Source organism: Podarcis liolepis (assembly GCF_965112155.1).
Source record: "Podarcis liolepis genome assembly, chromosome: 7".
In the NCBI taxonomy this organism is placed as follows: domain Eukaryota; kingdom Metazoa; phylum Chordata; class Lepidosauria; order Squamata; family Lacertidae; genus Podarcis; species Podarcis liolepis.
Window position 1 is genome coordinate 66,293,510 of NC_139561.1, and position 11,339 is coordinate 66,304,848.

At 44.7% G+C, this 11,339-nt stretch overlaps 1 protein-coding gene across 2 annotated transcripts; it reads left to right on the forward strand.

The window, feature by feature from the left end:
- Positions 1–312: 312 nt before the first annotated feature.
- Positions 313–10,696, forward strand: PDIK1L (PDLIM1 interacting kinase 1 like). Of its 2 annotated transcripts, none has more exons than XM_083512005.1 (3): positions 313–1,144; positions 5,189–5,490; positions 7,240–10,696. In XM_083512005.1, exons 1-3 carry the CDS (start codon positions 1,090–1,092, stop codon positions 7,978–7,980), a joined length of 1,098 nt encoding a protein of 365 aa, XP_083368131.1. In that variant the 5' UTR covers positions 313–1,089; the 3' UTR covers positions 7,981–10,696. The 2 variants fall into 2 exon arrangements, with proteins under 2 accessions (XP_083368131.1, XP_083368132.1); XM_083512006.1 differs by lacking the exon at positions 313–1,144 and adding an exon at positions 2,052–2,288.
- The last annotated feature ends 643 nt before the right edge of the window (positions 10,697–11,339 follow it).

Below are 11,339 nucleotides of genomic sequence, written 5' to 3' on the forward strand. Positions count from 1 at the left end.
TCAACAACTTTGGGGTAAAATCCTAAAAAAATCCGGCCCTCTTTGAAAAGGGCCTAAGGCAGGGATCAGCAAACTTTTCCAGCAGGGGGCTGGTCCACTGTCCCTCAGACCTTGGGGGGGGGGACTATTTCTTTTTTTAACAAAGAACAAATTCCTGTGTCCCACAAATAACCCAGGGATGCATTTTAAATAAAAGGACACATTCTACTCATGAAAAAACGCGCTGATTCCCAGACCATCTGCGGGCCGGATTTAGAAGGTGATTGGGCCAGATCCGGCCCCCAGGCCTTAGTTTACCTACCCATGGCCTAAGGGATGCCCTTTTCTGAGTGTTTTCCAGCTCTACAAATTCTTTTTTGAGGTGAGGCAACCATAAGTGTACACAGTATTGCAAATGAAGTCGCACCACAGATTTGTATAATAGCATAATGATGTTGGCAGTTTTATTTCCATTTCCTTTCCTAATGATCCTTAGCATGAGATTTGCCTGTTTCACAGCTGCTGCACACTTGATGTTAAGAGTTGTGGAGCTGCTCCAAAGTAGCTCTACAATGGAAATTCAATGGAGGTACTGGTCTGTGCAGATCCTTCTGCAATTGACAGGTGAGCCCTTCTAATCCACAGCAGGTCCTTCTGCAAAGCTGCACTTCATCTTCCCTCTCCCTGAAGCACAGCAACCACCCCCACCCCAGATGCCATATAGATAAAAGTGATTTCATTCTCCCTTAATAGAGAAAAATGGGAAGACGGTGTCCCTTTAAGGGAAGATACCAACAGCCCTCCATTCTCAGGAGGAGAGGGGTGGGAAAGATCTTACCATCAGATTGCAACCTTCATGTGTCTGCAGCAGCCACAGAAGCATGTCCCCATGGCCTGGTGGGGAGAGGGGGGATAACAAAAGGTGTCACTAAGCTTCCTCACGTTGCAAAAGCTATTTATATAAGGACAGCTGACTCTTTCCTCTCTCCTTCCTTTCTTTAAGAAAGGCAGACAAATAAGAGATTCCAATTTTTTTTAAGCAGCAGCAACAACAACAAAAGAAAACATTGGCTAGCAATCTAATTGAAAGAAGAAAAATAAATATGAGAAATGCACAAAAATCCAGCGGGGAATCCAGCAGCAAGACTTCTGGGTGACAGCTACGGTAGGTATTTTGCAGGGGGCAAGACAGCAAGTAGGAGGCAGCCGGGACCAAAACGGTGACAAGTGGTTTATCGCGCACCATTGCAAATAGGCCTCAGCACCTAATTTGGGAGGTGGGGGTGGCGGGAGGAAAGGGTGGCGGTGCGTGCAGATAGGCTCCCCATTTCTGCGCAACCTCTTTCATTCTTCACCAGGCGCCGTGCACTTCTCCGGAATCGCCTGTAGGAGCCGCCTCCAAAGCGGTGCATAATCCGCCGTTCCTTCGCACGCTTTAACGCGGTCTGCGGCGGCTGCGCTCTCGCAAAGGCAAGCGGCTCGCGTCTCCCCGCCGCTTCCCGTCCTCTAGCAGGGAGCTCTCATGCTCCATGCCCGTTCCCACGCCGCGCGCTAAGCAAAGGCTCCCCCGCTTTGCCAAAGGTACAAGGGCTGCCGCGCAAGCCCGTCAGCGCGCTCCTCAAAGCTGCGCATCGCGATCCCGAATATACGAAGCGTGCTAGTCAAAGTCAGGAGCAATCCGCATTAATAATCATCATCATCAGACAGGAGCAGTGAATAGCAGCAGCCGTAATAAAACGTCTCGCAAATAAAGCACGGGAAATAATACAGCATTAAAAAAATAAGCAAAACCCGTAGCAACGAATGCCGCTTGCTTGCAGCAACGTTCCACGCAGTGCATGCAATCTCTCCCGCCCCCCTGAAAAAACGCCCCCCAAACTCTCCCTAGCGGACTTTGAGCCGTTCTCGCTCCGCGAGCAACCCGAGGTTGCCCAAACTCAGCGCAGGTTGGGAGACAGGAGCTCGAAGCACCGGCTCTGCGGCTTCAGCAGCCAATGAGAAGCAGCGCGCGCGCTCTCTCCGCGTTGCGAAGGGGAAGCAGGCGGACCGCCCCCTTTCTCCGTTTTCAGCAGCCAATCAAAAGAGGGGGCGGTGAGTTTGGTGTCGGCCTGGCTTGTCTGTCTGGTTGTGCGCGCGCGCGCGCAAGCGTTCTGTCCTTGGCGCGAGTGCGCGCCTGCGCGCGCTGGCCCAGAAGGGTGTGTGTCGGCGAACCCGGGAGAAGCGAAGGCGGCGGCGGCGGCGGCGGCAGGAGGGGGGAAGGGAGCCTGATAATGGCGGCCAGGAGAAGAGAACGCCGCGGCGCCTCTGAGGTAAATGTTTGACACATTCGGGCCTCGGCGCCGAGTCCTGGCACGGGAGCGGCGCCCGGAGCTCCGAGGACGCTCCGTGACAGGCCCTAGAGGCCGAGCCAGGAACCCCGGGCGTCCCAGGGGCCTGGGCCCGAGGAAGCCCCGAGCTAGCGTCCCGGGCCTTGAGCGCTCGGAGCAGGCAGCTCGACGCCCGGCAGGCTTCGTAGCTCCCTTCACACGCCTTCTTGTTGTCCTGGGAAGGCGGTCGTGGAAAATTGCGGAAGTGTTTGCGTGTCCGGAGCGCCGGTTCAAACGTTACGTGACGAATACCCGGGTTGGCTTTCCAGGGGCTGGGCGGGGAGGGAGCCCGAAACAAGCTGTCCTAGCCTGGCCTTCTGTCGCTTTAAGGGAGGTGGGGTATCAGCAGGTGAGCTTTTTTTTTTTAATGATACGGAAGTAAACACGGCCACCTGCTCAGTGCTGCGGGTCTAGCGGCAGTGGCATCGCTGGTTGACCACCGGCTGTCAGCTCCGTAGGTATGTCACCAACTTTTTTGCATCCGGCGGAGGGCGGGCTCCTTTTGTCTCCTAATCAGCTGCTGCTTTTGCGGCTATTGCCAGGTGATAATTCTGCTGGAAAGCTTTGCCTGCTGGTTTCTCTGGAGCAAGCGACTGTTAAAGGCGCAGGAGCAGGCCAGGCCGGGTGCTGTCATTCTTTCCTTCCTTCTAGGCTTTCCTCCAGGTGATTTTATATATATAGGGGCACCCATCCGCTCCCAAAGCAGTCCTCATTTTCTTCTCATTATGCCTGTGTGAAGAATGTGTTTTGCAAACAAGTATTTTGTGCCATTTACAGGTTGGCTGAAAACACTGACATGGCAAACGAGGCTGCAGCTATATGGGTTGGATCCAGACTTTGTCTTACGTAGAGTAGGTTTATGGGGGCTTGAATTAGTCGTGGATCTAGCCCTGTGCACACTAACCTGTTGAATAGAATCAGACTGCTGCAGGTGAGCTGCAGTGTCATCTCTGTATACAGTATCTTCCAACTTCTGCAAGAGAAATCTGGGTGCCTGTATCTTTTAATGGTTATGCAGGGATGGTGCAAGCTGGCCTTCCCAATCTGATGCTTCAGACATCCAACTCCCCGTCAGCCCCAGCAACCATGGCTAGTAGTCAAAAGGGATGATGGGATCTGTAGTACAAAATATCTGGAGGACACCAGGCTGCGAAAGAGTGATGTAAGATAAACTGCTTGCAGTTCTCCTTCTGCATAACTAATCAAAGGGATGGAACCACAACCTCGTTCTGCTGAATTATTTCACTGGTTAAAACAGGGATATGCTCAATTTAGATTATATGGAAGAGCTGCCTTTCAGTGAATGGTAAAATTATGCTGCTTTTCACAGTGATTTGTTAGAGATTCATGAAAGGATTTTGGAAAATCCTTACCTTGGGTGTATTCCTTTTCATAACATGTAGGAAACATGTAATCTTTAAAACTCGGAATTTGGTACTGGAGTCTCCAGAAGCTGCTAAAGTATTTATTCCTGACAAAGGAAGCTGATATTTTTACCAGCTAAATAGGCATACTTGGAGAAAGCATTAGATACACAGCAATGTCTAGTATACATAAACAAAGCGACACTTGGGGAATGGAGATAGGGAGAAGTCTAGCTGATAGGGAGCTAAGAGAGTTGGAGCAAAACCAAATTGGTATGTGTAGTTCAGTGGACCCAGAATTCTGTGTTTTGTAGCAGGGGTTAGGAGCCTCTGGCCTACAGGCCATCCGTGGCCTTCTAGGGAGTCCAGTTTGCTCCATGAGGCCATTTCCCCCAAACCACACTCACTTTTCAATCAGCTGACATCACTGGGTGATGTAGGCAAGGGGTCAAGGTTCAGTCCTCAGTCTTGCTGAACACGATCCCCGCAGGGAACGTGCTGAGGAAGCAGATCCCTGCAGAGAACAGTATTGAACTCTCTGCTATCAGCTGATGAGCAGAGAGTTTAGTCCTTCAGGGTGCTGCTTTAACATATTCCCTGCAGAGAACATGCTGGTGAAACAGAACCACCACCCCTGCCCCATGGGTCAACTTTGACAGGTGGGCAGGAGTACCCACCTTCTAGGCACCTGACGGTTGTCATGATGTCATCATTGCAGATGATTGACAAGTGAGTGGCCCCTCCCACCTGTCAAAGTTTGCCTCCACAGTTGGAGGAGATAAAGATTTGGCCCACTGGGGCAAAGTGTTTCCTACTCTTGTTTTATAGGTTTCCAAGGATTACCTACAGATTATCTAATAAAGCACCTCCTTGTCAACAATCTTGTACCTGCCACATGCTTTTGACAGTTGTTTCTCCTACTGTATAAACTAAAATGCCCCTTCCCAAAGATCATACCCCTGGATGGGCGGGGTACAAATAATAAATTATTATTATTAATATAATTATTATTATTACTCTTGTCCAAACCATGGCATCATAGAAAATATTTGGTATGTGTCCCATGCTATGTGGGAGTTCTGTCTTTGGTTTAATATCTGTTTTGTAGTTTTTTGTATATTTATATGTTCATCTTCAATATTGAAATGTTTTGTTTCTGAAGAGCAGCTGCCAGTCTGTAGTTAAGATAACAAAAGATTGGTGCAAAGTCCTGTCCCATCTTAAATACTAACAGATGTTTAGAAGTGGGGTGGGTTATATAGATATTCCTAAGAAAAATATGTGTGGTCTGAAATTACTACATCAACAAATAGATACAGCCACCACACAGTAGCACAGAAATGAACTGAGAAGTGAGGTCCACAGTTGGGGTAGAGTGTATATTTATAGCACTGGGATGGCAGTGATGGGGCATAATCAGTGGTAGGACATCTATCAGCCAGAAATTTCTTAGTTGTGCTTGGCTTTTTGTTCTTATAGATACCTTGACCTTGAAGATGGTGAGTAGCCAGCCAAAGTACGATCTAATACGGGAGGTTGGTCGTGGCAGCTATGGTGTGGTGTATGAAGCAGTAGTGAGGAAAACCTCTGCACGTGTTGCGGTGAAAAAGATTCGGTGCCATGCTCCAGAGAATGTAGAGCTTGCCCTGTGTGAATTCTGGGCACTTAGCAGCATCAAGAGCCAACACCCAAATGTTATTCACTTGGAGGAATGCGTTTTGCAAAAAGATGGCATGGTGCAGAAGATGTCCCACGGCTCCAGCTCTTCGCTTTACTTGCAGGTAAATGAAGTTGCAGGTAGTGGAAGAAACACAGTGGGTTAGAAGTAAAGGGAAGCAGAAAGGACAACAAAGACACAGATGCCAGAACTGTGCATACTACAGTGTTCTTTAGAATAGTGGTGGCTTTTCTCTTTTTACTACAGTTAGAAACTTTTCCTGAAGCAGAAACTTAGGGAAAGCACACAAAACTGTTGTACGCAAGGCTGTCATTGAATTTCACTCATCGCGGTGCCCCGTTGCACCAGAAGCGGTTTAGTCATATTGGCCACATGACCTGGAAAGCTGTCTTCGGACAAACACTGGCTCCCTTGGCCTGAAGTGAGATGACCTCTGCACCCCATAGTCTAGTTTGACTGGACTTAACTGTCCCGGGATCCTTTACCTGCATGAGATTGTAAATACAACTGATTTTTCTAAACTTTGGCTGTACTTGAAAGAGGAGTGAGATATAGGAAACTGCTGTCTTGCTGTCCAAAAGTAATAGGTCTCCCAACAGTCATAAATGACAGCCATGCCAACACAACATTGAATAACATTATTTTTGCATGGCAGGAATGTTAGTGGTATTATACCAATAAGTACTGTTGGGATCATCCTGGGAAAAGAAGCATTAATAACCCTTTTAATAATTTTGTATCTGCTTCACAAAGTCATCACTGTATTAGGCAATGTTATGATCAAATCATCTCTAATGAAATACATTTTCCCATGCCTTGTATGCATATTGCATTATTTCCAAAGGGTTGTGTTGTCTAACAGCACTATAACAACAAAATTAAAAATAAAAAGCCAGTCAAAGAATAAATTAATCATCTTTTTAAAGTCTTTCTATAGGCTAAATCATTGTTCTAATGTTAATTCTTATTAGCTTCTTCCCACTTGATATTCTAAAGAAGGAAAAACAGTTTTTTTAAAGGATAGCAGAACGAGCTTTGTGTCAAGCAGATTGTGAAAACAGCTGCTCAGCAATCTGCATTTCATGCAGTAAAATAAGCAGTAAAAAAATAACTTTGAGAACAAAAGCAAAGGCCTCTAATTTTTTTGTAGTTGTGCAATTTTATTGTTCTGTTAGGTTGGTCTGATGGCATTCATTCATGCAGATGGAGGGGAAAGTGTGTATCGGTGTCCCACTAGATACATATTCCATTAATCCAGAGTCAGTAATGCTCATAATAGTACTCATAATGGAATACTGTAGCTTCATTCACACAGTACACTAAACCATATCAAAGGAAACTTAACTGTGGTTTGTTGTCATGTTTGTTGGTTCACACTATTGCTTTAATCAGCCAGCAAGCCAGAAATGGAAACCATCCTTTGAAGTGGGTTTACAAGCCATAGTTGCAGCTGAGACTAGAGGTCCCCTGCGCTGTAGAGTCCCCTGCGCTGTAGAAAGGAATGCTGAGCAGATAGAAAATAAAAGCAGACAAGCAGCTCCAAACCATGATATGTCTGCATGTTTGGAAGTTCAAACCACGAGTTTGTACTATGGTTTAGAATTAAGTCTGTCCTTCCATGGAAAATGTTGGTTGAATGGGTGAGATGATTCCTATGCATGTATGGTGGCATCAGATGTCTTTTGCAAATACTGTTTAAGGAAGAAAGTTGGGAAGAAGGATGAGCACAAAAGGGGTATTTATAATACATGCATTAAAAGATAATGGGTTTCTAGCATTCCTTTTCATCAGCTGCTTTCTTAACTTGACTCCTACTTGCTGAACAGATTCCTTAAATGTTTTCTTATTACAGCTTGTAGAGACCTCCTTGAAAGGTGAAATTGCCTTTGATCCCAGAAGCGCCTACTACCTTTGGTTTGTGATGGATTTCTGTGATGGAGGTGATATGAATGAATATCTCCTGTCTCGAAAGCCTAGTCGTAAGACCAATACTAGCTTTATGCTTCAGCTCAGCAGTGCCCTGGCTTTTCTGCACAAAAACCAGATCATCCACCGTGACCTCAAGCCTGACAACATCTTGATCTCTCAATCCAGGATGGATGCTAGTGACTTGGAGCCCACTTTGAAAGTAGCTGATTTTGGACTGAGTAAGGTTTGTTCAGCTTCAGGACAGAACCCTGAAGAGCCAGTGAACGTGAATAAATGTTTTCTTTCTACAGCTTGTGGCACAGACTTCTACATGGCTCCTGAAGTTTGGGAAGGTCACTATACTGCCAAAGCAGACATCTTTGCATTAGGGATTATAATCTGGGCGATGTTGGAAAGGATCACTTTCATCGACACAGAGACCAAGAAAGAACTGTTGGGGAGTTATGTGAAACAAGGAACTGCAATTGTACCTGTTGGAGAGGCATTGTTGGAAAATCCAAAAATGGAGCTACTCATTCCTGTTAAGAAAAAGACAATGAATGCTCGTATGAAGCAGCTGCTTAAGGAAATGCTTGCTGCTAATCCACAGGATCGCCCAGATGCTTTTGAGTTGGAACTCCGGTTAGTTAAAATTGCTTTTAAAGACAGCAATTGGGACACGTGACCTCCGTAGTACTTTGAACTCTTGTCAGGATTGTGTCTGTAACAATAGGGCAGCACTCTGTGGAAGCAAAAAACAGACTTAACCCAAAATTTAAGGTGTCAGGGTTCAATATCCCCCCCCCATTGCATTTCTCTTGATTTTTGTAAACAAAGCTCAAGGTGGCTGTTCTTGTTTCAGAACCATATGTGTATATTTCCAAGCTGCAGCTGTAATGCTATCCACATGGCCAGGAAACTTGACATTTTAGGAGGTGATTGCTTTCTAGGAATATTTCAAACATTCCAGTTTCATACTGCAGAATTTGGAATGCCCATTGAAGAGAAGGTTTGCATGCTGGTAATGCAAATTATTCAACTTTGTAGAGTAAGCATGTATATATTTATGTCTGTATGAGTGACTTGACTTCCCCATCTTTCGAAAATGTCCCCATTATTTATATTGTCTCATATTGAATTGGGTGACTATAGATCATCCGTAAATTCCACATCATAGATATTCTCCACTTTTTTTTAAAGAAAAAAAGTTGATGGCACAAAATATGATAAAACAAATATGATGCAACGGGAACCTCTGGTTCTAGCACTAAGCTACTGTTGGGCAAATCTCTTAGTTTGGAAGGCTGCAATAGGTAGTCTGATGGCACTTCTTAGTTCATTGAGCATTCAGGTTCATTTTTTTGAGGTAAAGAAAGTCTTGTGCTAAATCTTTCTCTAGCTCCTCCCCCCATCCTTTGCATTTGACATCCAGCGTTACCTTTAATGCATTGTGTCTCTTTTTATCAATTTTTTATTTTATTTTATTTTTTACAAATGTAGATCATGGGGAACAGAAAAACCTCCCAAATTCTGCTGAAAACTTTGCAGATGAGAAAAAGGTTCCCATATTTTGTTTCCGCCCTGGCTTTTAGAGGCCAGTCATGCTAGCTACTCCCTCCCTTCTCAGCAGAGGTTCTTTTGGTCGCTTCTTAGCGGTGGTCTTGATGATGGGATATTTGTATTGTTCACTTATTTTGTGGAAGAAGGACTCTGAAAGCTTAGTGTACCATTGAAGTATCCAGATTCTTTCTTGCTAGAAAATGTTGCCCGTTTGGGTGGGGTGGGCATTGTTCTCTGCACAAAGTAATAGTGATTATTCTGTTGCTCTCATGTGAAAGGCACTTTTTTATTACTTTTGGGTAGTAGATGCAGAACATTTGGCACAACCCAGCCAGCTCCATCCATGCATAGAGAGCCGAGTCAAGAAGTGACTCAACCAAAGGCTAATCTAAACCCTTCCTCCATCACCTTGGTGCTTCCTCACTACTGTCTCTGTGTGCACCACATTACATCTGAAGCCTTTACTCTGCAAGAAAGCCCTTCCCTTTCTTGACTGCTACTCTGAAGTTTTCAGCAACCTTGATTCTCCCCCTGTGGTTTTTGGGTATGCAGGCTACTCTGTCCATGGCTCTCCACGCACAGGGTAAACAAAAGTTCCACGTTATGTTGTTTTGCATTAATATACAGGACTTGATAGCAGACAGGAATAAATACCTTGATTTCATGAGTAAATAGAACTTACACGGGGAAAACTGGCATAGTGTGCATGTTGATTTCATTGGGGAAAATAACTGTATTGTCTCAATTGAAATAGTCTTGATGCCATCAGCTACAACCTGGAAAGTGGAGTGTGAATTGACCTTTCCCCCCCCCTCATGAAAGGCACTGGAGCAGATTATATCATGCCTAAAATAACTGAGGAAATGTCATTCCAATGATCTTGGATTTCACAGAGACAAACTTCAGGAGAATATCAACTTGTATCACTTGACATATATCCGTCTGCCCAGCTTTCAGTGTGATGCTATAGTATATTTTGTCAACTGAGGATCCTATCGATGTCTGTTCTTTGAATGCAAAGGTAATACACAAGCCAGATTTCTTCTCTGCAGTTACAATGTAAATGTTCAGAGGCGGAAAAAACTCTTTAAAGCACCACCTGTGCCTTTAGAGACAAGATTATATTGCAGGTAGGAAAGCACTCCTGCAATTTTATCCATCAACAAATTTCCTTTAAAAATGTGTCAAACAAAAAGAGCACGACTTGCAGGAGTTTGGCAGTCTTTTCTCTGAGGACTGGAAAAGCAGGAACTCTCAGTCATGTACGTCCTAACTAGTCTGATTACTGTGTACAATTTCTTGGCACTTGCAAATCATCAGCAAATCCAGATTCTGGATACATTATTGCATGTGCTTCATAGACACAGTGCAGTATCTAGTAATAGAGCAAGTTATATTTATCGTACAGTAAAACTGTTAATGCCCAAATGCACTGCTACTTCTTAAGAGTTGGGGAGGCCTCACCAGGTCACCTCCTTTCATGGTGCTTAGCCCCTTGGCATTGAATGCTAACTTGATTGTTCATTAAATATCCACTGAAAAATTGTCCCTGAGATCTGTGTGTGTGATTTTTGTTGTTGTTGCTTGTGTTTGCTTTGGGTTCTTGTAAAATCTCCAAAATCAAAACTATTGTAGCAGCTACAAAACAATTCACCAGCGTAACAAAGAAGTTGAGATACTCATCAGCACTTCAGAAAGAAAGCAAACTTTCAAAGCTTTTCCTTAAAAATTGTAAACTCTATTTTGTGAAAAAATTATTAAAAAAGGGTGGAAGGAGAAATGATTGTGTAATTTATTGAGTTCGTGACTTTAAAAAGAAATAAAGTCTGAATTGAAAGAAATTGTGTTTGATATGCTTCTTTTGTGCTAAATACAAATTTATTTCCATGAACTATCCTGCTTTCTTGTGACACAAAATTAGCATTGGGACCAACACATGGTGGCCTTGGGGTGTGGTAGTGGTGGCTTTGTTATGTAGCAAAGGTGGAAGAACCTCAGGCCCAGGGGCCAAGGCACTCCTCCTTGGGTTTTTTTTATTTGTTCTGCTTCATACCCTGAGGGTTTTTGTCTGTCTGGAATGTGTCTTTGAACTCTGATAATGCCTCTTGTTTGTCTAGGCAGAGGATAGATAAGAGTGTGTGAATGTGGTAGAAACTAGCCCATGGGACAAAGATAAACTTTCCACCCGTTTTTTTTCTGCCTGTTTTTGCATCTGGCCCCTCCCACTGTTGGCATGCGATTCCCCACCCCCAGATGGTTGCCTGGAAGCCTGAAAATAGTTCCTAACCCCTGAAATGTTCAGTTTCTTGTATGTAGAGTGCAGGGAGCTCCGTTTGAGCAAACCCTGTTGTGTACTAGTATTACTATTTCTAGAGGCAGCTTGACAGAGGCAATTGAGAGCTGTTCCAAGTGGCTGCTTTTGGGTGCCAATAAGGGCAGCAGAGTAGGGGAAACAGATCTGCCCCATGAGATGTAACCCACCTG